Source organism: Bos indicus x Bos taurus, chromosome X (assembly GCF_003369695.1).
Source record: "Bos indicus x Bos taurus breed Angus x Brahman F1 hybrid chromosome X, Bos_hybrid_MaternalHap_v2.0, whole genome shotgun sequence".
In the NCBI taxonomy this organism is placed as follows: Eukaryota; Metazoa; Chordata; class Mammalia; order Artiodactyla; family Bovidae; genus Bos; species Bos indicus x Bos taurus.
In genome coordinates, this window is record NC_040105.1 from 80,774,380 (window position 1) to 80,801,053 (window position 26,674).

The following is a 26,674-nucleotide window of genomic DNA, read 5'->3' on the forward strand; positions in this document are numbered from 1 at the left end:
TCTTTATTTTTCTTTCTTTTTTTGGTTTTCTTCAAATATATTGTTTCATTCTGTTATTAAAAGTTTTATAGACTTGTGGATTTTTTTTAAAGAATTGAACCTTAGCGCTGGCTTTGCATTTGGAATTAAAGTTTATTATTTGGCAAAATGATTGTTTATTACTTCTACATGGCCTTATCATTTGCTATGCTGGGAAAAATGAAGTCAGTTATGATGATACTTAAACAATCTGCATCTCTTTATCTTCTATCTCAGCTAAAAGTTTGATATGCACAGGAAAATAACATGGCTGGAAAATATCCAAGCCTCGATAAAGGGTTTATAAAAGAAAATGCATGGAAGAATTGGTGAGCTTCATTCCTTCATAATAGCCAGTGAACTTATGGGCATCTGATCTAAATAATATTTAAATATTGTTTTCTAGCAAAGATCTTCATGGACCAGATGCAGTTTATTATCGACATTTTTATATCATGTATATACACTATTCTCTTTAATATATTATGAAATTAATGTGCTGATTTGCTTCTAGGATTCTTAATCATTCAACTTATGTCATAAGAAACAAGCCAAAACAAACTATGGAATGCGAAAAGAGGTATAAAAATATCTTAGTTCTTATGGTCAATATTGTATAATGAGAGTTGATCCTTTGACAGTAATGTTCCTATATGTAGGTTTTAATAGAATAATTGATATCAATTTAATATAATGAGATAATTTAAAGAAGAAATGGCTTTTTAATTTTTTTAATGTATTATACAATATAAGTTAAATTGACTTTTGATGTAAACAAATGCAAGAATGCTGACTTAAACTTTTTGTGCTCATACCTGCATTTTGTTTTGATGACAGAATCGTTTATCCACCTGTTGTTGTTGTTCAGTCGCTAAGTTATGTCCTACTCTTTGCAATGCTGTGAACTGCACTACACCAGGCTTTCCTATCCTTCACTATCTTCCTCAGTTTGCTCAAACTTGTGTCTATTGTGTTGATGATGCTATCCAACCATCTCATTCTCTTGCTCTCAATATTTATCCATTTAGCAGACATTTACTGTATTAGTATTATGATCAGGAATAATGTGTTATCATTGATTGTATTTGTTCTCTATGTTATAGTTCACTTTTTAATTTCTTTTTCATTAGGTTTTATTCACTTCTTCTATATGAATACATAGTCTAAATCCAGGTATATGAATTCCAGAGAACTAGAGGACCTTGAAAGTTTCTATTTATTCTTTTTGGTGGTTTGAAAATTTGCACCAAACTCAACTTCTGAGTTATTCCTATGGGAATGTAAAAGTTGAAGGCTAGGGTGTGGGTACAGAATAACACACAGAGAGAATTAACATTTGTTAAATGGTTGTTGTATGTAAACTTAGTGTTTTAGCTGTATGATCTCATTTAATCCTCATAATAACTTAAGAAGTTGTTGCTATTGTCATCCCCATTTTATAGGTGAGAAACTGAGGCTCAGAAATTGCCATAGCTTTTCAGGGTCACACAGCTAGTAAATGGTATAGTGAGAATTTAAACCCAGGAAGTCTGGCTTCAGAACCCCAACTTTTAATGTATGGAAACAAGAACAGCTTGCTTTCTCCAGATGCATACATTTCATTGATGTCTTTTCCAAACTACCTTACAATCCAAACTGGACTTACTTTTCCCAAATCTATTTCTTCTCCTGTATAGTGCACCTTGAGTGAATGTGCCACTGTTTATATAGTCAACTTTGGAATCATTGGAAATTGCTTTCTCTTACACATTCTTCCCAATCCAGCCAGTCACAGAAAACTTTAGCTTGTTAACATTATTTGTATCTTAACTTCTTAACATTATTTACATCTGTCTCAACCTCTCCATTCCTGTTGCAGTGATGTTGGCTCAGGCCCTGTCTTTTCTACGTTTCTACCTGGACTATTGCAACAGTTCGCAGCCATACCTCGTTTCTCAAGTTTGGCCTACCTTTAAATCTGTTTTCTGTGCCAATGGTGTAAGAGTGATGGTTCTTTTTTTTTTTTTTTTTTTTTTTTAGAGTGATGGTTCTAAAGCACAGGCCTGACATGTGTTTCCAAGTTATTAATCTTCTTTTTCTAACTTTTAGAATAAAGCTTAAAATGTTTGGCTTAACCCACAAGATTGAAGTGAGTTTCTGCCTAGCTTGTAAGCCTCAGCCTGTGTACTCTTGCACTGGCACGTTTTACAGCTAGGAACCATAGTACTCCTTCCTTTATTCCAACATGATTTCATATCTCTGTGTTCTGTGTCCTGGTGTTTCTGCTGGAATTGCCCCTTCTTCTTCCATTTTTCACTTCAGTTCAGTCGCTCAGTCATGTCCGACTCTGCGACCCCATGAATCGCAGCACGCCAGGCCTCCCTGTCCATCAACAACTCCCTGAGTTCACTCAGACTGACGTCCATTGAGTCGGTGATGCCATCTAGCCATCTCATCCTCTGTCGTCCCCGTCTTCTCCTGCCCTCAATCCCTCCCAGCATCAGAGTCTTTTCCAATGAGTCAACTCTTCGCGTGAGGTGGCCAATTCCTCCCAGCATCAGAGTCTTTAACAATGAGTCAACTCTTCGCCTGAGGTGGCCAAAGTACTGGAGTTTCAGCTTTAGCATCATTCCTTCCAAAGAAATCCCAGGGCTGCTCTCCTTCAGAATGGACTGGTTGGATCTCCTTGCAGTCCAAGGGACTCTCAAGAGTCTTCTCCAACACCACAGTTCAAAAGCATCAATTCTTCGGTGCTCAGCCTTCTTCACAGTCCAACTCTCATATCCATACATGACCACAGGAAAAACCATAGCCTTGACTAGATGGACCTTTGTTGGCAAAGTAATGTCTCTGCTTTTGAATATGCTTTGGGTTGGTCATAACTTTCCTTCCAAGGAGTAAGCGTCTTTTAATTTCATGGCTGCAGTCATCATCTGCAGTGATTTTGGAGCCCCAAAAAATAAAGTCTGTTTTTTTCTTTAAAAAAAAAAAACAAAAAAAAACTGTTTCCACTCTTTCCCCATCTATTTCCTATGAAGTGATGGGACCGGATGCCATGATCTTCGTTTTCTGAATGTTCAGCTTTAAGCCAATTTTTTTCCTCTCCTCTTTCACCTTCATCAAGAGGCTTTTTAGTTCCTCTTCACTTTCTACCATAAGGGTGGTGTCATCTGCATATCTGAGGTTACTGATATTTCTCCCGGCGATCTTGATTCCAGCTTGTGTTTCGTCCAGTCCAACGTTTTTCATGATGTACTCTGCATAGAAGTTAAATAAGCAGGGTGACAATATACAGCCTTGACGTACTCCTTTTCCTATTTGGAACCAGTCTGTTGTTCCATGTCCAGTTCTAACTGTTGCTTCCTGACCTGCATATAGATTTCTCAAGAGGCAGGTCAGGTGGTCTGGTATTCCCATCTCTTTCAGAATTTTCCACAGTTTATTGTGATGCACACAGTCGAAGGCTTTGGCATAGTCAATAAAACAGAAATAGATGTTTTTCTGGAACTCTCTTGCTTTTTCCGTGATCCGGTGGATGTTGGCAATTTGATCTCTGGTTCCTCTGCCTTTTCTAAAACCAGCTTGAACAATTTTTCACTTAGCCTTTAGAATTCAGTTCAGGTATAAGATAACTTTTTATACCCAAATCTAGAAACATTCATCTGTCTCAAATTTCACTTGTGTGTATGTGTGTGCTCAGTCATTCAGTCATGTCCAACTCTTTGTGATCCCATGGGTTGTAGCCCACCAGGCTCCTCTGACCATGGGATTCTTCTGGCAAGAATACTGGAGTGGATTGCCATTTCCTCTTCCAGCAGCTCTTCCTGACCCAGGGTTTGAGCCCTCATCTTCTATATCTCCTGCATTAAACTGGATTTAACCCACTCTCTCCCTTTTTGAATACTGATTCTTTATCTCACATGTTTTTTGTCCTTGAAGTTTCTGTTATTACCTTCCTTCTCAGTTTCTTTCCTTTTTTAATTTATTTTAATTGGAGGCTAATTACTTTACAATATTGTAGTAGTTTTTGCCATACATTGTCAGTTTCTTTCATTTCTATCTTAAGCTTCCTCACCAGGTTCCTAACATTCTCTTGAGAAAGCCCCAATTACCCAAACTTCAAAATGGTGGTATTCAATCTTGGCCTTTTCTTTACAAAACTCTTACTTTCACTTTTCTCATTTTCAGAACAGTCACCTAATTTCTTCTTTAAAAACAAAACAAAATTTTAGTTTTTTCCTGTTTATCAGAATAATGTAGCTTTATTGTTTAAAAATAGGAAAATTTTGTCATAAAGGAAAAAAAGAATCATCTATTATCCTACTCCCCAGAGATGACAAGTCTTAATATTTTGGTATTTTCCCCTTAAACCAGTTTTCTGTACATATGCATGAACATCTGCATGTGCATGTGTATTTCTGTGTACATATGTATATATATACATACACACACACACAGCAGAGTTGTATTGCCTGTTACCTACTCAACAGCTCTGCTAGGATTTATGATGCATTTGAGACTTAACCTTCCCATATAGCACTTTTAATCATTCTCTTTGTCCCTCAAAACTTAACTCTTCTTGCATTTTTCCCCATTTCAGAAAATGTCAGCTCCATCCTTCTATTAATAGTTGCTCAGCTCAAAGACCTCAGAGTCATCTGTAACTTGTCACTTTCTTTCACATTCCACAACTAATCCTTTAGCAAATTCTATTGACTCTACCTTCAAAATATGCCCAGAATCTGATCATGTCTTACCACCTCCACAACTATCACCCCAGCCCTAGAAATCTCTTACTTCAGTTATAACAGCCTTCTACCAAGTCTCCTTTCCATCCTTGCTTCTCTCTAGTCTGTTTTCAATTAAAAAAAAGAAGAAGAATCAGATTGGTATTTTTAAAATGTAAGTTGCATCATGTCATTCTTCAGAATTTTCTAATGATCTCTCATTTCATTCATAATAAAAACTAGGGTCTTTTAAGGACTTGTGAACCTTTGCATTATTTGGCTCCCTACTGCATTCCTTTTGCCTTGTTCTTCCTGCTTGTTAATTCTTCTCTAGTTATACTGGCCTCCTTGTTGACTCCCAATACTCCCAAGTTTCCCACCCCCTCAAAGCTTTTGCCTCTATTGAAATGATTTCCTCTCAGAAAACCATATGGCTTATTCCCTTGTCTTTACGTTTCTGCTCAACTTTCATTGCTTCAGCACGAGATTCCCTGGACAGCTTAGATAAAAGAGCGTCTCTTCCTCATTCCTTCTTCCCTTTTCGCATACCCTGCTTTACTTTTCTCCACAGAACTTAGTACTGTCTGACATTGTAAATATATACTTTTTTACCATCTGACATTCTCAGTACTTTATTATTCATATCTCAGACTTCTTTATTTGTTCATTGTTTGTCTTCACCACCCTACCACCACCTGGGTGCAAAACAGTGTTTCTTTTATCAATTAATCAGATCAGATCAGTCACTCAGTCGTGTCCGACTCTTTGCGACCCCATGAATCGCAGCACGCCAGGCCTCCCTGTCCATCACCAACTCCCGGAGTTCACTCAGACTCACGTCCATTGAGTCAGTGATGCCATCTAGCCATCTCATCCTCTGTCGTCCCCTTCTCCTCTTTTCCCCAATCCCTCCAAGCATCAGAGTCTTTTCCAATGAGTCAACTCTTCGCATGGGGTGGCCAAAGTACTGGAGTTTCAGCTTTAGCATCATTCCTTCCAAAGAAATCCCAGGGCTGATCTCCTTCAGAATGGACTGGTTGGATCTCCTTGCAGTCCAAGGGACTCTCAAGAGTCTTCTCCAGACCACAGTTCAAAAGCATCAATTCTTTGGCACTCAACTTTTTTCACAGTCCAACTCTCACATCCATACATGACCACAGGAAAAACCATAGCCTTGACTAGACGAACCTTTGTTGGCAAAGTAATGTCTCTGCTTTTCAATATGCTTTGGGTTGGTCATAACTTTCCTTCCAAGGAGTAAGCATCTTTTAATTTCATGGCTGCAGTCACCATCTGCAGTGATAGGAGACTATTTGAAATTTCCAACACTGTGAATTTGTCTTTCTCTTTAAAGTTCTTTCATTTTTCCTTCATTTATTCTAAAGCTGTTATTAAATACATAAATGTTTAGGATTATAATGTCCTTTTGGTGGATTTACATCTTTGTCATTATAAAATGACTTTTTAAATATTCCTGGTTAGGGTGGCTTTTTTGTGTGTGGTGTACAGGGTCTTAGTTCCTCAATCAGGGATCAAACCCATGCCCCCTTCAAGAGATGCACAGACTCTTAACCATTGGACCGCCAGGGAAGTCCCCTGGTTATATTCTTTGCTCTGAAGTATACTTCCCTGATAGTATAGAGTCACCTCAGCTTTCTTCTAGTTTAGTTTCTTTCTGAGTGTTTACATGATATATCTTTCTTCTTCCTTTTATATTTAACCTATTTGTGTCTTTATGGAGAAAGGCAGTTTCTTGTTGTCAGCATATGGTAGCATCTTCCTTTTCTATCAAATCTGACAATCTAACTATTAATTCCAATGTTAGGATTTTTAATATTTAATTGAAACTACTGGTATTAATGGATTTAAGTCTACTCTATCATTAGGTGTTTAAATTTTGTCTTATGCATTATTTTTAATATCTTCCTTCTTTTTCTCCTGTCTTTTGAATTACATTTTAAATTCCTATTTATCTCTGTTGTGGGCTTATTAGACATAACTAGTTGTTATGTTAGTGATTGTTTTAGGGTTTAAAGTATATTTAATTTATCACAGTCTATCTTTAAGTGCTATTATGCCATATATATATATTGGATAAGAACAAGAGTATACTTCTATATCTTCCCTCCTGGCCTTTGCAGTATTGTTGCCATACGTTTTACATTTGTGTTAACATCAGTTCATTTCAGTTCAGTCACTCAGTCGTGTCCGACTCTTTGCGAACCCATGAACTGCAGCATGCCAGGCCTCCCTGTCCATCACTAACTGTCGGAGTTCACTCAAACTCACGTCCATCGAGTCAGTGATGCCATCCAGCCATCTCATCCTCTGTCATCCCCTTCTCTTCCTGTCCCCAATCCCTCCCAGCATGAGAGTCTTTTCCAATGAGTCAACTCTTCACATGAGGTGGCCAAAGTACTGGAGTTTCAGCTTCAGCATCATTCCTTCCAAAAACACCCAGGACTGATCTCCTTTAGAATGGACTGGTTGGATCTCCTTGCAGTCCATGTGACTCTCAAGAGTCTTCTCCAATACCACAGTTCAAAAGCATCAATTCTTCAGCACTCAGCTTTCTTCACAGTCTAACTCTCACATCCAATAAGGACTACTGGAAAAACCACAGCCTTGACTAGAGAGACCTTGGTTGGCAAAGTAATGTCTCTGCTTTTGAATATGCTGTCTAGGTTGGTCATAACTTTCCTTCCAAGGAGTAAGTGTCTTTTAGTTTCATGGCTACAATCACCATCTGCAGAGACCCTGGAGCCCCAAAAAATAAAGTCTGACACTGTTTCCACTGTTTCCCCATCTATTTCCCATGAAGTGATGGGACCAGATGCCGTGATCTTTGTTTTCTGAATGTTGAGCTTTAAGCCAACTTTTTCACTCTCCTCTTTCACCTTCATCAAGAGGCTTTTTAGTTCCTCTTCACTTTCTGCCATAAGGGTGGTGTCATCTGCATATCTGAGGTTATTGATATTTCTCCCGGCAATCTTGATTCCAGCTTGTGCTTCTTCCAGTCCAGCGTTTCTCATGATGTACTCTGCATAGAAGTTAAATGAACAGGGTGACAGTATACAGCCTTGACGTACTCCTTTTTCTATTTGGAACCAGTCTGTTGTTCCATGTCCGGTTCTCACTGTTGCTTCCTGACCTGCATATAGGTTTCTCAAGAGGCAGATCAGGTGGTCTGGTACTCCCATCTCTTTCAGAATTTTCCACAGTTTATTGTGATCCACACAGTCAAAGGCTTTGGCATAGTGAATAAAGCCAAAGTAGATGTTTTTCTGGAACTCCCTTACTTTTTCGATGATCGAGTGGATGTTGGCAATTTGATCTCTGGTTCCTCTGCCTTTTCTAAAACCAGCTTGAACATCTGGAAGTTCACGGTTCACGTATTGCTGAAGCCTGGCTTGGAGAATTTTGAGCGTTACTTTACTAGCGTGTGAGATGAGTGCAACCATGTGGTAGTTTGAGCATTCTTTGGCACTGCCTTTCTTTGGGATTGGAATTCTAGTCCTGTGGCCACTGCTGAGTTTTCCCAATTTGCTGGCATATTGAGTGCAGCAATTTCACAGCATCATCTTTTAGGATTTGAAAGGGCTCAACTGGAATTCCATCACCTCCACTAGCTTTGTTCATAGCGATGCTTTCTAAGGCCCACTTGACTTCACATTCCAGGATGTCTGGTTCTAGATGAGTGATCACACCATTGTGATTATCTTGGTCATGAAGAACATTTTTGTACAGTTCTTCTGTGTATTCTTGCCACCTCTTCTTAATATCTTCTGCTTTTGTTAGGTCCCTACAATTTCTGTCCTTTATCAAGCCCATCTTTGCATGAAATGTTCCCTTGGTATTTCTAATTTTCTTGAAGAGATCTCTATGCTTTCCCATTATGTTGTTTTCCTCTATTTCTTTGCATTGATTGCTGAAGAAGGCTTTCTTATCTTTCCTTGCTATTCTTTGGAACTCTGCATTCAGATGCTTAAATCTTTTCTTTTCTCCTTTGCTTTTTGCTTCTCTTCTTTTCACAGCTATTTGTAAGGCCTCCCCAGACAGCCATTTTGATTTTTTGCATTTCTTTTCAGTGGGGATGGTCTTGATCCCTGTCTCCTGTACAGTGTCACGAAGCTCAGTCCATAGTTCATCAGGCACTGTCTATCAGATCTAGTCCCTTAAATCTATTTCTCATTTCCACTGTATAATCATAAGGGATTTGATTTAGGTCATACCTGAATCGTCTAGTGGTTTTCCCTACTTTCTTCAATTTAAGTCTGAAGTTGACAATAAGGAGCTCATGATATGATCCACAGTCAGCTCCCGGTGTTGTTTTTGTTGACCGTATAGAGCTTCTCCATCTTTGGCTGCAAAGAATATAATCAATCTGATTTTGGTGTTGACCATCTGGTGATGTCCATGTGTAGAGTCTTCTCTTGTGTTGTTGGAAGAGGGTGTTTGCTATGACTAGTACGTTCTCTTGGCAAAACTCTATTAAACTCTATTAGCCTTTGCCCTGCTTCATTCAATATTCCAAGGCCAAATTTGCCTGTTACTCCAGGTGTTTCTTGACTTCCTACTTTTGCATTCCAGTCCCCTATAATGAAAAGGACATCTTTTTTGGGTGTTAGTTCTAGAAGGTCTTGTAGGTCTTCATAGAACTGTTCAACTTCAGCTTCTTCAGCATTACTGGTTGGGGCATAGACTTGGATTACTGTGATACTGAATGGTTTGCTTTTGAAACGAACAGAGATCATTCTCTTGTTTTTGAGATTGCATCCAAGTACTGCATTTTGGACTCTTTTGTTGACCATGATGGCTACTCCATTTCTTCTAAGGGATTCCTGCCCACAGTAGTAGATATAATGGTCATCTGAGTTAAATTCACGCCTTCCAGTCCATTTTAGTTCGCTGATTCCAAGAATGTTGACGTTCACTCTTGCCATCTCCTGTTTGACCACTTCCAATTTGCCTTGATTCATGGACCTAACATCCAGGTTCCTATGCAGTATTACTCTTTACAGCATTGGACCATGCTCCTCTCACCAGTCACATTCACAGCTGGGTATTGTTTTTGCTTTGGCTCCATCCCTTCATTCTTTCTGGAGTTATTTCTCCACTGATCTCCAGTAGCATATTGGGCACCTACAGACCTGGGGAGTTCCTCTTTCAGTATCCTAGCATTTTTCCTTTTCATACTGTTCATGGGGTTCTCAAGGCAAGAATACTGAAGTGGTTTTCCATTTCCATCTCCAGTGGACCACATTCTGTCAGACCTCTCCACCATGATCTGCCCGTCTTGGGTGGCCCCACTGGGCATGGCTTAGTTTCATAGAGTTAGACAAGGCTGTGGTCCTAGTGTGATTAGATTGACTAGTTTTCTGTGATTATGGTTTCAGTGTGTCTGCCCTCTGATGCCCTCTTGCAACACCTACCGTTTTACTTGGGTATCTCTTCATGGCTGCTCCAGCAAAGTGCAGCCACTGCTCCTTACCTTGGATGAGGGGTATCTCCTCACTGCTGCCCCTCCTGACCTTGAACATGGAGTAGCTCCCCTTGGCCCTCCTGTGCCTGCGCAGCCACCGCTCCTTGGACGTGGGGTAGCTCCTCCCAGCTGCCGCCCCTGATTTTGGACTTGGGGTACCTCCTCTCAGCTGCTCCTCCACAGTCGCAGCCTGGCACTCACGAATGCATCCCCTGACCTCAGACACGGGGTAGTTCCTCTCGGCTGCCGCCCCGACCCCGGACTTGGGATATTCAGTTCAGTTCAGTCCCTCAGTCATGTCCAACTCTTTGTGACCCCATGAATCGCAGCATGCCAGGCCTCCCTGTCCATCACCAACTCCCGGAGTTCACTCAGACTCACGTCCATCGAGTCAGTGATGCCATCCAGTCATCTCATCCTCTGTCGTCCCATTCTCCTCCTGCCCGCAATCCTTCCCAGCATCAGAGTCTTTTCCAATGAGTCAACTCTTCGCATGAGGTGGCCAAAGTACTGGAGTTTCAGCTTCAGCATCATTCCCTCCAAAAAAATCCCAGGGCTGATCTCCTTCAGAATGGACTGGTTGGATCTCCTTGCAGTCCAAGGGACTCTCAAGAGTCTTCTCCAACACCACAATTCAAAAGCATCAATTTCTTCGGTGCTCAGCCTTCTTCACAGTCCAACTCTCACATCCATACATGACCACAGGAAAAGCCATAGCCTTAACTAGACGGACCTTTGTTGGCAAAGTAATGTCTCTGCTTTTGAATATGCTGTCTAGGTTGGTCATAACTTTCCTTCCAAGGAGTAAGTGTCTTTTAATTTCATGGCTGCAATCACCATCTGCAGTGATTTTGGAGCCCCAAAAAATAAAGTCTGACACTGTTTCTACTATTTCCCCATCTATTTCCCGTGAAGTGATGGGACCAGATGCTATGATCTTCGTTTTCTGAATGTTGAGCTTTAAGCCAACTTTTTCACTCTCCTCTTTCACCTTCATCAAGAGGCTTTTTAGTTCTTCTTCACTTTTTGCCATAAGGGTGGTGTCATCTGCATATCTGAGGTTATTGATATTTCTCCCGGCCATCTTGATTCCAGCTTGTGTTTCTTCCAGTCCAGCGTTTCTCATGATGTACTCTGCATAGAAGTTAAATAAGCAGGGTGATAATATACAGCCTTGACGTACTCCATTTCCTATTTAAGACCAGTCTGTTGTTCCATGTCCAGTTTTAACTGTTGCTTCCTGACCTGCATACAGATTTCTCAAGAGGCAGATCAGGTGGTCTGGTATTCCCATCTCTTTCAGAATTTTCCACAGTTTATTGTGATCTACATAGTCAAAGGCTTTGGCATAGTCAATAAAGCAGAAATAGATGTTTTTCTGGAACTCTCTTGCTTTTTCCATGATCCAGCGGATGTTGGAAATTTGATCTCCGGTTCCTCTGCCTTTTCTAAAACCAGCTTGAACATCAGGAAGTTCATGGTTCACATATTGCTGAATCCTGGCTTGGAGAATTTTGAGCATTACTTTACTAGCATGTGAGATGAGTACAATTGTGCGGTAGTTTGAGCATTCCTTGGCATTGCCTTTCTTTGGGATTGGAATGAAAACGGACCTTTTCCAGTCCTGTGGTCACTGCTGAGTTTTCCCAATTTGCTGGCATATTGGGTGCAGCACTTTCACAGCATCATCTTTCAGGATTTGAAATAGCTCCACTGGAATTCCATCACCTCCACTAGCTTTGTTCGTAGTGATGCTTCCTAAGGCCCACTTGACTTCACATTCCAGGATGTCTGGTTCTAGATGAGTGATCACACCATCGTGATTATCTGGGTCGTGAAGATCTTTGTTGTACAGTTCTTCTGTGTATTTTACATGGGTATTATTCTTACTTTAGTCAATTTTTTCTTTAAAGAGATTTAATCAGAATAATGTCTTCTATCTTTACCCCTTTAGTTACCATCCAGTAGCCTTAGTTCCTTTGTGTAGTTCTGTATTTCCATGCATATCATTTTCCTTCTATCTGAAAGAACTATTTTCACATTACTTTTACTGCTGGTCTGCTGATGTTGAATCCTTCAGTTTCTGTAATGTTTTAAAACGTCTTGACAATTCCCTGGTTGTCCAGTGGTTAGTTCAACCCCTGGTCAGGGAACTAAGATCCCATAAGCCACATGGTGTGGCCATAAAAGAGTATTTCACTTTCATTTTTGAAAGATATCTTTGCTAGTATACAAAACAAAGTTATCAAATGAGAATTTTATACTAGCATATATATATATGAGAATATATTTGAGAATTTTGTTTTCTTTTGGTACCTTAAAGAGGTTTTTCTCCTGTCTTCTGGATTGCAGTGTTTCCTTTGAGAACTCTCTTGTCAGTTTACTGAGCCTAATGTGTATTTTTTTTCTCTGGCTGCTTTTTATATTTTATCTTTATCATTTGCTTTTAATTTAATTGTGATGTATCTTATTGTAGTATTCGTCTTTTTTTTTTTTTTTGCTTGGAGTTCATTGTGCTCAAATTTGTGTGTTGTGTGTTTATTGTTTTCATGAAATTTGAAATTTTGAAGTCTTTATTTATCTTCATCATTCCTATCACATAGCATATATTATTTTGGAACTCCAATTATATTAGGTCACTTGAAGTTTCATGCAGATCATCTAAAGAAATTGCATTTTTTTTTTAGTTTTTGGTAATGAATTAATATAATAAATATCCTATAATATTTTTGACTATATATCTCCAGATACTACATTTCTTTTGGGCTCAAAAGTCTTTAGAGTAGCTCTATGCATAGGGTGTTATTAAATAATAAATGCATTTTGATGTTTTTTAAACGAGCATAAGTTAATCAGAATTGAATACGGTTTGTAAAAGTTTTATGTTATTAGTTCAAAGCATAGGCATGGGTAAATTCTTTAGATTTCTGGTAAAAAGAAAAAACTGATAATTTTATAATGTTAAAAATGTATACCTAAGAGTAATTCTAAATATTTTAAATAATAAGCCATTTTTAATTTTTTAGTGTCTCAGCAGATGAAGTTAATTCACCATTATCACCCCTCATATGGCAGGTAAGAAGAAATTAAATTTCTGTTATATCTAATATTTTTTTCTCATTTATTTCATTAAAATAAATTATCTTGTTACAGCCCTTAGAAAATCAAAAGGATCAAACAGATGGGCAGCAATGGCCAGAATCTCACCCTATAATCTGGCAGAGTGAAGAAAGGAGGCGGAGCAAACAGATTAGAAAAGAATATTTAAAGGTACTTTATTCAATTATAAAATGTACTTTGTAATTATTAGTTTTGATTTTACCCATTTTGTTTTACATCAATATGACAGAATATAACTCTCTAGTTAAATATAGTAAATGTGTTATTTTATCTTGATTTCCTACATGCATGTGGTATAATTATATGATCCAGTTATTTCCATAAAATTTCAGCCATTCAAAATAATTAAGAGTAGATCAGAGTGAATTGTGATTTTCCAGATACTTTACAAGAAATATGAATGTTTACTACACTGATTGTTGTAGCTATATGTAATAATGTTTTAAAAGAATTGCCTAAAAAGGTCTTTCATTGAGTTTGTTTCAATAGAGTTGACACATTTTCACAATTAGCATTTAACTGTTTCAATGTAAATAAATGCCATTTATATAATTCTAAAAAGCCTCTCCCCCATTTTCTTATTACCTTAATATATTTCTTAGGATGATGTTTTGTCTCAATTAAAGGCTCAGGCCATCTGAATTATCTCAAATTTCTAGTTAGCAGGATTTTAATGAAATTTCATTGCATACGCCTTCGTAAACATTGAAATATTTTTTGTCTATTTGTGATTCAGGTCTGCTGTATTTGTAGTGACCAGTCATTAGAATTGGAGTACTCTTGAATTTGTTATTGGAATTTCTGATTCAAATGAACAGTGAAAAGAAGTTCCTGCTCTATTCAGCAAATGTTGTTGTCTTTGTGGACTTTTTCTGTTTCCCCAAATCTAATTTTGTCTAATAATAAATACATATATAAGTACATAGTTCTTATTTCATGCTGTTATCAGTTTGATAAAAGTGGATCTCTATGCACACTGATCAGTTTTCTTTTTATGTATGTGTAACATATATTTGGAAGTAGTATCATACGCCCAAAACAAAAATGTTATATGTCTTAGTCTGTGTAAGTTTATGCTGTCAACAAATAATTACTGGATCCTTTTAATGAGCCTCATGTTACCTGGTCAATATGAGAGATAATGAAGAAATAAAAGACAAAGGGAAAAAGGGAAAGACATTCTAGGTAGAACCCTGGTCAATACCCTTTACAAATCTGCAGTTATATTTACATTCTGATATTTATTAATTTAAAGTCCCCTTTTTTTGTTTATGGAACTTGAACAAAGGCACTAAAGGAAATTTGTTAACAGATAAAACTTGATGAGTAACTGATGATGTGGTATAAATTTTAATATTTTTAACTAATAAAAGAGATTTGATATTTATTTGATCATTAGTGTAGTAAAAGCATACAGATTCTGTTTGTCAAAATACTTATATATGGCAGTTAGTAAGTGCCAGGCACTGTTCTAAGTACTTACTTTACAAATATCAACTCATTTAATCTTTATAACAACCCTATGAGTAAGTACGTTTATTACCATGTTTACTTTATAGATGGGCAAATTAAGGCACAGAGAGGCTAAGTAATATGCTCCAGGTCACTTAGGGTAACAAACGTCTGAGTTCATTGAACCCAGAGCCTGTGCTGTGCTGCCTGTTGATCTACTGGGATAGCCTAATACCAAATGAACACTTTTGTGTTTTTAATTTATTGTAACTCAAGTAAAACTCTCAATAAAAATCTTAATATAAGCCTCAGTGAACCTTAAAAAATAGTTGTTTGATTTAATTAGAATAATTTGTTGTTTAATATTTTGTTTTCTATGGCTTAAGTATACCTTCCATAATATTACCATTTTATAAGTTGCTAAGGGATCAAATAAGATAATATTTGAAGAGTCCATAATCATCATTCAACAAATGTGAATTTCTACTATAGTTAATAAAGTAGGTGCAAAGATAAGCTTCAAGTACTGGGAAATGTTTTAAACAGATATGTAGTTCTCCTCAATAGTCAGAAGATGTCAGTGTTAGGACACTGTAAGAAATTGAATGTCAACAATTTTTTCCTAAGATATTAAAAAAACTGTAAAATTGAGATACTACTGCTAAGTTGCTTCAGTCGTGTCCGACTCTGTGCAACCCCATGGATGGCAGCCCACCAGGCTCCCCCATCTGGGATTCTCCAGGCAAGAACACTGGAATGGGTTGCCATTTCCTTCTCCAATGCATGAAAGTGAAAAGTGAAAGTCAAGTCGCTCAGTCGTGTCCGACTCTGAGCGACTCCATGGACTGCAGCCTACCAGGCTCCTCCGTCCATGGGATTTTCCAGGCAAGAGTACTGGAGTGGGGTGCCATCGCCTTCTCCTGAGATACTACTAAGTGAAGTCAAAAGTGTTGTTCAGATTTGCCAGTGTTTTCATGGTTAAAATATCATCGATTTCTGTGAAGTATCTTTCTTTCAAAAAGAAAATTTCTTTTAATCACTTATCCCTCAGGAATTAAAAGGCTTACTCATAAGATATAATATTGAACTTAATTTAGATACATAGTTAATGTATACTACTCTAGAGATATATATCAAATTATCACTAAACTCACTCAGTGATGGCTCCTTTAACTTGCTTTGTTATGAAACATAGAGCTTTTGTGCAACTTTACCCCAGCATATATAAATGACTGAACCACAGGATTTCTTTGTTTGTGTCCCATGGTAAATTATTCATGATGCTGTTATTTAGGAGATTTATTGAAAATGTGTGTGTGTAAACTCTAGCTCTCCAGTTTCTTAGTTGCTGGGACTGGTTTGGGGAGGTATGTTTTTCAGGTAAGCCCCTGAGACGAAATTAAAAAATGTTTCAACATAATTGGCCAGATAATGTGAGTAAGAAGATAATTTAGGTCAAACTATATGAGTAAGTAGATCATTGTAGGAGAGTTATGTTAACTTTTAGACTCTTGGCCACCCTTGTTTAGATTACTATTCTAGTAAATAAAATTTAATGTCATTGTTGCTGAAATAAAACCACTGCATTTCTCAAAGTAAAGGTATTCCAGAAAATACATTACTTTAAAAAAAAATCTTAGAGAAATGTGTTAGTATATAAACAAAGGATGAAAATCTAACCTTTTGTTGATAATGTTCAATGTAAATTAGAAGCTTTCATTTCTTGTAATGAAATGATGGAATATTTCATCATGAAATATTGGAATGAAATAATGGAATGACAATACAAATTTCTAAATGCATTTGATTCTTTTTTAAATAAAGTTAAAAACACTAGATAACTGTTCTAAATTAGTTTTTTAACATAGTTTATTTATTTTAATATAAATTTATTTATTTTAATTAGAGGCTAATTACTTTACAATATTGTATTGGTTTTGCCATACATCAACATGGATTATTTGATTTATTTAAATGCCATATATATATTTGTCTTCAAATGTATCTCGTTACTTTTGTGATAAAGCATTATGACTCTTAGAATACTTATTTAATTTTGTAAATATAGTACGATAGTTTAATTAGGCTTAACCTGAAGGAAAATATTTTTTCTGACTGTGTTTAACTGTACCAGAATAGGGAAGCCAGCTGGGCTTGTGAAGTGAATTGATTTGTTCTGAGTAAGTTTGTGCACAAGTACTGTCTTTTCTGTGAAGTTAATATGAGCTTCAGAGATGAACAAACTGATCTTTGTTTTTTAAATAGGCCTTTATTGTATAGTATTTGAATTTTGAATTTTGAATTAATGAAACTTCAGTTTTTCAAACTAATATTAACTGAGGATAGCTGAGGTGAATTAGTAAGAATTTGGACTTACAGAATACTTTAAATCTATGTATATTTTCAGATTTGGGTTTTAGGATATTTAAATATGTACAGTAATGCAAAACAAATATCTTTCTAAGTTTTTGTGTATAATGGATATTTTAAATTAGAATAGTACTTGAGTAACAATAATACACGTCTCATCGAGTTTTTGACTGCATCATCCTCTGTTTCTTTCCTTTATCAATTATCTGCTCACTCTTCTATGTCCTGTCTCTTTACCTTCCATCTTATAAATGTGCTCAGACCTCTACTGTTATCCCTGATTCCCTTTTCAGCTGTTGCCTTGTTTCTTTGCTTTCTTCTGGGACCAAACTTGCCTTTTCTAGATCTGCAGTTTTTGATCACTCCTTAACTCACTGTGGGCTTTCCTGGTAGCTCAGCTGGTAAAGAATCCACCTGCAATGCAGAAGACCCCGGTTTGATCTCTGGGTTGGGAAGATCCCCTGGAGAAGGAATAGGCTACCCACTCTATTATTCTTGGACTTCCCTGGTGGCTCAGATGATAAAGAATCTGTGTGCAATGCAGGAGACCTGGGTTCAATCCCTAGGTTGGGAAGATCCCCTAGAGAAGGAAATGGCAACCCATTTCAGTATTCTTGCCTGTAAAATTCCGTGGACAGAAGATGCTGGCAGGCTATAGTCCATGGGGTCTCAAAGAGTCGGACACAACTGAGCAACTTTCATTTCACTTAACTCACTGCAGTGCAGCTTTTACTTCCATTTCGCCATTAAAATAGTCTCACTGCTTCTGCTGCTGCTGCTAAGTTACTTCAGTCGTGTCTGACTCTGTGCAACCCCATAGATGGCAGCCCACCAGGCTCCACCATCCCTGGGATTCTCCAGGCAAGAACACTGGAGTGGATTGTCACTTCCTTCTCCAATGCATGAAAGTGAAAAGTGGAAGTGAAGTCGCTCAGTCGTGTCCGACTCTCAGTGACTCCATGGACTGCAGCCTACCAAGCTCCTCTGTCCATGGGATTTTCCAGGCAAGAGTACTGGAGTGGGGTGCCATGGCCTTCTCTGAAATAGCCTCACTGGAGCGTAACATACCTATTAACGGCAAAATTCAGTTCAGCGTTTGACAGTGATGAGACATCTTTCTTCTCAAAACCCTTTACTTGGTTTCTTCCTCATTTTCCTTCCCTGATTCTTCTTTTTTCTTTTTGATACTCCTGGCTAACTTTTCTTCTGATTTTTCTCCTACTTGCTCTTAGGGTCTCATCCTCTTTCCTTACTCTCTCTGAAGCTTTTATGATTTCAGATGTCTCATATTCTCCTGGGTCTAAATTTACATCTCATAACTTTTTTTCACTTGTCTCTGTACCTGTGTTTCTAATTGTCTGGATACCATGTGTTTCATATTCATCGTGTCTCCCTGTCCCATCCCACCACCATGGAACTTGCTCTTCCTCTCTATTCTTTATTTTAGTTAATAGCAGTATTACCCATCCAGTTTTCTAAGCTCTGTACCTCAGTCTTCCTTGATCTTGCTCTCTTTCTTTCTCCTCACCTACTTGTTCACCAGAATGCTAACTATACATCTTTCTCCAGTTCATTACCTCTTCTCCATATCTACTGCCCTTCCTTGTGTTGGAACACATATTCTTTCTTTTATGGGCAGTTGTGTTAATAATAACTTCTTAATGATTCTGCTTTCTCTAGTTTCACAGTTTGTAGAGAAATCCCTGGCTTAAAATTCTTTATTGGCTCCCCATTAGCAATAACAAAATATGGACTTTTTAAAAGCATCATGTCCATCTTTACCTAAGTTCTATTGCCTGACACAGTCTCATTAGCAACTCTTTGACTTTTTCCAAGGCTGAACTTTTTTCCTTTGTGCTCTCCTCTTTCTGAGCATGCTCATTTCCTTATTCCTGAAAAATCCCTACTAATCATTTAGGATTTAGGAATGAGAGTATAGCATAGTGGTTAAGAGCCTTGTCCTCAGAAATCAAACCACTTTGGTTCCAGTTCTCACTTAGATATCTAATTGAGTGACTTTGGTAAATTTGGTAAATTACCTAATCTTGCTGAGCTTATTATTTTTATCTTCAAATGACTCTTTTGGTATCTTCCTTCACAAGATTATTGTAGCTACTGAATTATTTAATGAATAATTAATTATTTAATGAATAATGTAAAGTGCTTAAAACAGTACTTGCCACAGCTACTGCTGCTAAGTCACTTCAGTCATGTCCGACTCTGTGTGACCCCATAGACAGCAGCCCACTAGGCTCCCCCGTCCCTGGGATTCTCCAGGCAAGAACACTGGAGTGGATTGCCATTTCCTTCTCCAATGCAAAGAGTATATACTTAATTAGCATGTGTGTGTGTATGTGTGTGTGTGTGTTATTCACTCAGTCGTGTCCTTTGCAACCCCATGGACTATAGCCCGCCAGACTCCTCTGTCCATGGGATTCTCCAGGCAAGAACTAGAGTGGATTGCCATACCCTTCTCCAGACTTCAGTTCAGTTCAGTCCAGTCACTCAGTCGTGTTCAACTCTTTGTGACCCCATGGACCACAGCTCGCCAGGCTTCCTTGTCCATCACCAACTCCCGGAGTTTACTCAAACTCATGTCCATCAAGTCAGTGATGCCATCTAACCATCTCATCCTCTGTCATCCCCTTCTCCTTCTGCCTTCAATATTTCTCAGCATCAGGGTCTTTTCCAGTGAGTCACTTCTTCACATGAGGTGACCCAAGTATCGGAGTTTCAGCTTCAGCATAAGTCATTTCAATGAATATTCAGGACTGATTTCCTTTAGGATTGACTGGTTGGATCTCCTTGCGGTCCAAGGGACTCTCAAGAGTCTTCTCCAACACCGCAGTTCAAAAACATCAATTCTTCAGTGCTCAGCTTTCTTTATTGATAAATCTCTCACATCCATACATGACTACTGGAAAAACCATAGCTTTGACTAGACAGACCTTTGTTGGCAAAGTAATGTCTCTGCTTTTGAATATGCTATCTAGGTTGGTCATAGCTTTTCTTCCAAGGAACAAGCATCTTTTAATTTCATGGCAGCAGTCACCATCTGCAGTGATTTTGGAGCCCAAGAAAATAAAGTATGTCACTGTTTCCATTATTTCCCCATCTGTTTGCCATGAAGTGATGGGACCAGATGCCATGATCTTAGTTTTCTAAATGGTGAGTTTTAAGCCAACTTTTTCACTCTCCTCTTACACTTTCATTAAGAGGCTCTTTAGTTCTTCTTCACTTTCTGCCATACGGGTGGTGTCATCTGCATATTTGAGGTTATAGATATTTCTCCTGGCAATCTTGATTCTAGCTTGTGCTTCATGCAGCCTGGCATTTCGCATGATCTATTCTGCATATAAGTTAAATAAGCAGGGTGAAAATATACAACCTTGACATACTCCTTTTCTGATTTGGAACCAGTCTGTTGTTCCATGTCCAGTTATAACTGTTGCTTCTTGACCTGCATACAAATTTCTGTATGTATTTCCCCATACTTATTTAGCTTATTATTTACTAAAATGTCATTCTTTTGTTTTTGGTTTGTTTTTCTACTAGTCATCTTTTATCAGGTGTTAATTCTCAATTAAAATATGAAAGGATTCAGTAAAGATCAGGGCTGTTGGGCAAAGGTAGTCATGGTCAGGAATGCAGACTGTGTCCTCTTCAGTGGGTACTTGTATAACTGCTCATGTTTGAGTTCCTTTTAAGAAAGGCAGTAGTTGAAAAGCACGTAAGCATAGAAACTCCAGTGACATGCTTGTAATACCTTTTTGAAAACCTTTTTGAAACTCTTCAACAGTGCCTTTAGAGGTGAAATCCTGCAGCAGTAACAAGCTTGGGCAGTTCCTCTGTTTTGACGTCCATGAGTTTCTTCTCCTTCAATAGTGTGACTGATGCTATCTTGGGGTCCTGGTGTTCACTCTCCAGGTGTTACTCTTTTATTGAAATAGAACAAGTGCCATCAGTGACATCATGCTTAAGGGTGGAAAATAGGTTTATTCACACATGCCAGCTCTGTTCAATGGCTATCTGGAACACTGGGTTGAAAGTGTATTGAGGCTTTGTCTGGGATTGGCTGCAAAGAACACCTTGGTAGATTACTGATAGTTTTTGTAAGCCACAGGAGAGACACTAGAGGAATTTAGGTCTTATATTTATAATCCCTGATGCTGTTCATCCTCCAGTTTGTGGTTGAGTTACCAGGTAGGTTATCTGTTTTTCCAAGAGTTATGGAAGATAATTCTGCATAAGTAAAGGTGGGGGGCATTAAATAGAACCTTGAATGCCAGCAGAGAAATTTGGACGTAATTGGAAAATTAGTGTTTTTCCAATAGAAGAGTTAGTGTTTTGAAAAAGGTCAATCTACCACTGATTTGCAGGAAAATTTCTGTGATGGAGGAATCAGAAGAACTTTCAGTTCAGTTCAGTTCAGTCGCTCAGTCGTGTCTGACTCTTTGCGACCCCATGAACTGCAGCACGCCAGGCCTCCCTGTCCCATCACCAACTCCCGGAGTTCACTCAAACTCACGTCCATCGAGTCAGTGATGCCATCCAGCCATCTCATCCTCTGTCGTCCCCTTCTCCTCTTGCCCCCAATCCCTCCCAGCATCAGAGTCTTTTCTAATGAGTCAACTCTTCGCATGAGGTGGCCAAAGTACTGGAGTTTCAGCTTTAGCATCATTCCTTCCAAAGAACACCCAGGACTGATCTCCTTTAGAATGGACTGGTTGGATCTCCTTGCAGTCCAAGGGACTCTCAAGAATCTTCTCCAACACCACAGTTCAAAAGCAGCAATTCTTTGGCGTTCAGCCTTCTTCATAGTCCAGCTCTCACATCCATACATGACCACTGGAAGAACCATAGCCTTGACTGGATGGACCTTTGTTAGCAAAGTAATGTCTCTGCTTTTCAATATGCTATCTAGGTTGGTCATAACTTTTCTTCCAAGGAGTAAGCATCTTTTAATTTCATGGCTGCAATCACCATCTGTAGTGATTTTGGAGCCCAAAAAAATAAAGTCTGACACTGTTTCCACTGTTTCCCCATCTATTTCCCATGAAGTGATGGGACCAGATGCTATGTGTCAAAACTGTATTTCCTTGATTATTGATCCTAGTAAAAGCACTTTTTACATTCCAGCACTTGTGATATTAAGCATATTACCTCTGTTCCTCATATAAAATGGAGATAATAGTATTTACCTCAGAGTTGTTAAGATTAAGTGGGTGTATACATATAAGACACTTCAGTCAGTGCCAAGTATATATTAATAGTAAGCACTAGTATAAGTTAGCTATTATCACTGTTACTATTATTGTATAGTCAATACATACATGTCATGTAGAATTTCTTAACCTAAAATCAGTAGGTTTCTTAAAAATGAATGACATTTTTGAATGGTGAGATTGCAAACTAATCATGAGGTAATAAGGCCTAGAATAGACTAATAGTTTAATAGCTGAGAGAATTCAGAAGTCTGAGAGGCTTTTCAGAAAGAACTGATCTGATGTTTTGTATATAGTGGATTAAGAAAAAGGAGGATTTAAGACAAGACTCAGCAAACCTGAATGAATGGGAAATAGATTGGTTTAGGAAATAAATGTTACTTGATGTATGTACTTAGAACAATGCCTTGCATGTAGAAAGTACTATTTGTATTTGCTATTAGTAAGTAGTAGGACTGTTTAAAATGATTATGAAATTAAACAGTTTAAAGATATTTACATAAAATTTACATTTTACATATAATTTAGATAATTTAAAAGTATCAAAATGTGAATAAACCTCATATATACTTTACTAGTTAGAGAATTCATGTCCAAGGGAAAATAAAGTATGTGTTTTATGTGTTTTTTTCAGTATAAATCATCAAGGAAGAGTTCAAGTGGCAATGAAAACAATGAGGTGAGAAAAGAGTGTAATATTAGTAATTATTTAAAACATTTATTTTCATATGTAATTGGCTCAATCAGAGTAAAAGATAATCCATCTTGTTATTTATTGATTTAATGCATGGGTTTTATCCAGTAATAAAAAAATTAGCATGATTAGACTGTTATTAGTTTGATTATATAATTTCCACATGTTCTTAGTAGTTTGGTCTTAGAATTTTATTAACATTCATATTGAAACTGTGATTAAAATTTTTGCATATTTTATCTTAAATCAGCATGGTGGTCAATTGAGATTTTTCCTTTGAAATTTATTAATCTCTTTTCACAACTCTGTATACTATTTTAACATTTAAAATTAGATTTCTACAGTTTGAGCATTACTGTAAATTTTTATACCTCATCATTTTAACTTGTACAACAGCCTGGCATTTTTGAAATGATACAGTCTCATCACCATAAATACTTAAGTAACTCTATGTACTTTTGTTTGGACAGATTGGTAATTAATATGATGTTGAATACTTGGGAGGACTTCTGAAAGCTCTTTTAATTTTAAGATATGGAATCACCCAAAAAGTGTGTGTTGTACTGTAGGTTAGAGGTTCCGCTTGGATGCTTTCTTTGTTCCTTTTTATGTTTAATCCACTTTGGTCCTGCATGCTTCAATATCTAATCAGTTACCAAAACCTACTCTCTTTTTTTTTCTGAATACAGAAATATTTTGAATACATTCTCCATCTGCATTTCTGCTCTGGCACAAGCCCTTATCATTTCTGGCCTGTACTACTGCAATAGCATACTTGATCTTCTCCCTTTCTCCAATCTGTTTTCCTCTCTGCTGCCAATGATTGTTTCAAAGAACGCAAATATGATCAGGCCATTCCTTTGCTTAGAAACCTTCTCTGTCTCCTCATCACTTAGATAGTAAATTCAGGGTTCTTCTTGATCAAGCTTCGGCTTCCCACATCAGCCTCAATTCACGATTTACCTTCCTTTCACCATACTCTTCAAAAATACAAAACTACAAGGTTTTCTACTAAGCACAGCACAGCACAAGGTTTTCTGCACTCATCCTTATATTTATTGTTTCTGTGCCTTTGTCCTTGTCCTCTTATCTTGGAATATTGTTAAACATCTCAGTTTTTAGTTTCTCAGGAAACTTGCCTTTACTTATCAGCCCCACCATTTCCCCGTGTCCCTTATCTGTGCCTAAAATATGTTATGCATAGCTCTATTATTGTTCTGAGAAGTTTGTATTGCTTCTGTAAATGAATCTATTTTCCCCCTAGACTGAGAGATCCTTGAGTGGATGATATTTTACTAAGTTTCAATATTCCCAGGGTCTAGCACCAGTATCTGACATATAGTAGACAGTCAGTAATCATTTGTTGATGATGAATGTATACTCTATGTTGTATGTATATTCAAGGTTAAATGTTAAGATTTTTGTATTTGTTTAGTAGTAGTCATTGAGAAAAAACATGAACCATTTAGTAGTATTTTATGCAGTTCAATTCTTTGTCATTATTTCTAAGCTTATATTAGATAAACGTAATTTTCCAGGTAAATGTTATTATTTGGGGTGATGGAATTTTTGCATGCGTCCATGTGTCTGTCACACATTAGAACATATTGCTGCCATTTCCTATCAGGAATTAATCTTAAAATGTGGCTATTTTCTAAGAATTATAGAAAGGTTTTTCATTTGTGATATTTAAAGGAAATAAACTTGTAAGAAAATATTTGATGTAAGTAGATACTACTTATAAAACTTTAAATTGCTTATGAATCACCTGGGGATTTTACTGAAATACAGATTCTGATTCAGTAGGTCTTGGGTGGGGCCTGAGATTTTGCATTTGTAACAAGCTCCCAGAGGATGCTGATGCTACTGGTCTACAGACCACACTTTGGCAAGGTGGTGGATGGTATTTTCCAGATCCTTCCTTTAGTAGTTTCAGTTTTCTTTTTACATGTCTGAATCATCATTCATATTTTAATTTCATGTTTCATGTTTTTATTTTTATATTTTAGCAAGACAGTGATAATGCTAATATATCACCACAATCTCCAGTATCATCTGAGGTACAAGTTCTGTTTTTTAAATGTGTTTACATAGGTTTTCTTTGTCACTTCTCTCTAACCTCATCTTTCTTTTTTAAATGTAGTTTATTCACCCATATTTAAAAATACATAGTAGGTTAATTTGTACAAAACTAGCCTACAAAAACTTCTAAGAACACCATGTTTTGGTACAAATATTCATAATGAATATCACTTAAATTACTTATTGAAAAATGCCTATAGATCACATGGAATAATTCACTTTATAAATTTTTATGTTTTATAATTCATCCATATTTTGAAATAAATGACAAGAGTAGCTTTCAGATTTTAAATTTGAAAAAAATACTTCAGCATTGTGCAATGACCTTTGGTTTTTCTCATAACCAATTAGGTCTGAAAGCAATGCAAGAAAAACTTCCTTTTTCCACGAGAAACATCCCTGTAGTGGGTTGTTCCTATCGACAAGAGGGTACACTTTTCCTAGCATCTTAGACCTAAGGAGGGGGCATGGGGAAAAGGGCTAGATGAAAGTTAAGATTGTTTTTGAGATCTCAACCAAATATTCTTTTGGTTTGAATGATTGACTCTTCTAATTTAGTTAAACGTGTTGCTTTTAATATGTTATGAGATAAATTTTAAAAATTCGAAACAATAGCTCTTCTATTTCAGATTACTTAGTATTCTAAAACTATACTGGCATTAGTAAATCGATGATTTTTTATTTATTTGGTGAATTCAGGACTTTAAATACAATAAATTTATATTGTGTGAATTAAATCACAATATAATTTTGGTTAATTAGACAGTATTTCATTTTATATAGGTAGTATTATTTTTTTTTTAAAGCCAGAATTGTTTATGTATTGTTTTGGGTGAGTTGCATTATAAAACTTTAAGATGGACTTGGACATTAGTTTCATAAACATGTTTCTAAATTACTTATATGGCAGGTAAACTGGTTTACATTCTTTTTTCAAAACAGTTTAAATTAGGATATTCTAAAATTCGTCTTTGTCACATGCTTTTGTAAATCCTTTCTTTTACATTCAGTTATAACAAATGTAGGTGATGACTTATTTACTTAGACTTTTTTATGATTTTATGATCTATGCTCAATGAGAAGAGGATCAGTGCCAATTTTCCCAATTAATCTATATTGTTTTTGTAACACATTTTCCTTACATTTGGATAAGCTAAATTTGTGTCTGGAAATTCATAATACTTTAACTGAAATAATCAAGACAAACAGGCTTGTGGATGGATAGGTGGTGAGCATGTATTTTGGTAGCTCAACTGATGTTCCAGTTGAATTGCTTATCCCATATTAATCAGAAAATTAAGAGAGTCACCAGAATGCTGATTGTTTCAGTTTCATCAGTGAAAGGAAAATGGTAAAAACAATTAGTATTGTGCTTTACTATTAACAAAGTGCTTGCTTATACATTTAAACCTAAGAGCAGTCCCATGAGCTGGGTATTATCCTCATCCTTTTACAGCTCAAGAGTGTTAAGTTTTCCTAAAGACTTCAGTCAATAAATGGTAGAGGAGTGACTGAAGCCCAAACT

The 26,674-nt window shown here is 37.0% G+C and overlaps 1 protein-coding gene and 1 non-coding gene across 5 annotated transcripts in view; both read left to right on the plus strand.

Moving 5' to 3' along the window:
- Positions 1-26,674, plus strand: part of LRCH2 (leucine rich repeats and calponin homology domain containing 2) — a 104,201-nt gene that overhangs the window by 66,097 nt on the left and 11,430 nt on the right. For 2 of the 4 annotated variants that reach the window (XM_027534012.1, XM_027534014.1), the window contains 5 exons: positions 533-598; positions 13,233-13,281; positions 13,360-13,476; positions 23,008-23,052; positions 25,077-25,127. In XM_027534012.1, coding sequence (XP_027389813.1) covers positions 533-598; positions 13,233-13,281; positions 13,360-13,476; positions 23,008-23,052; positions 25,077-25,127 — 328 coding nt within the window. The remainder of the gene's footprint in view (positions 1-532; positions 599-13,232; positions 13,282-13,359; positions 13,477-23,007; positions 23,053-25,076; positions 25,128-26,674) is intronic. The other 2 variants (XM_027534013.1, XM_027534015.1) reach the window with 1 other exon arrangement.
- On the plus strand, positions 25,458-25,586 carry LOC113888290. The gene has a single exon (XR_003509926.1). It is a non-coding gene; the product is annotated as a small nucleolar RNA SNORA35 (small nucleolar RNA).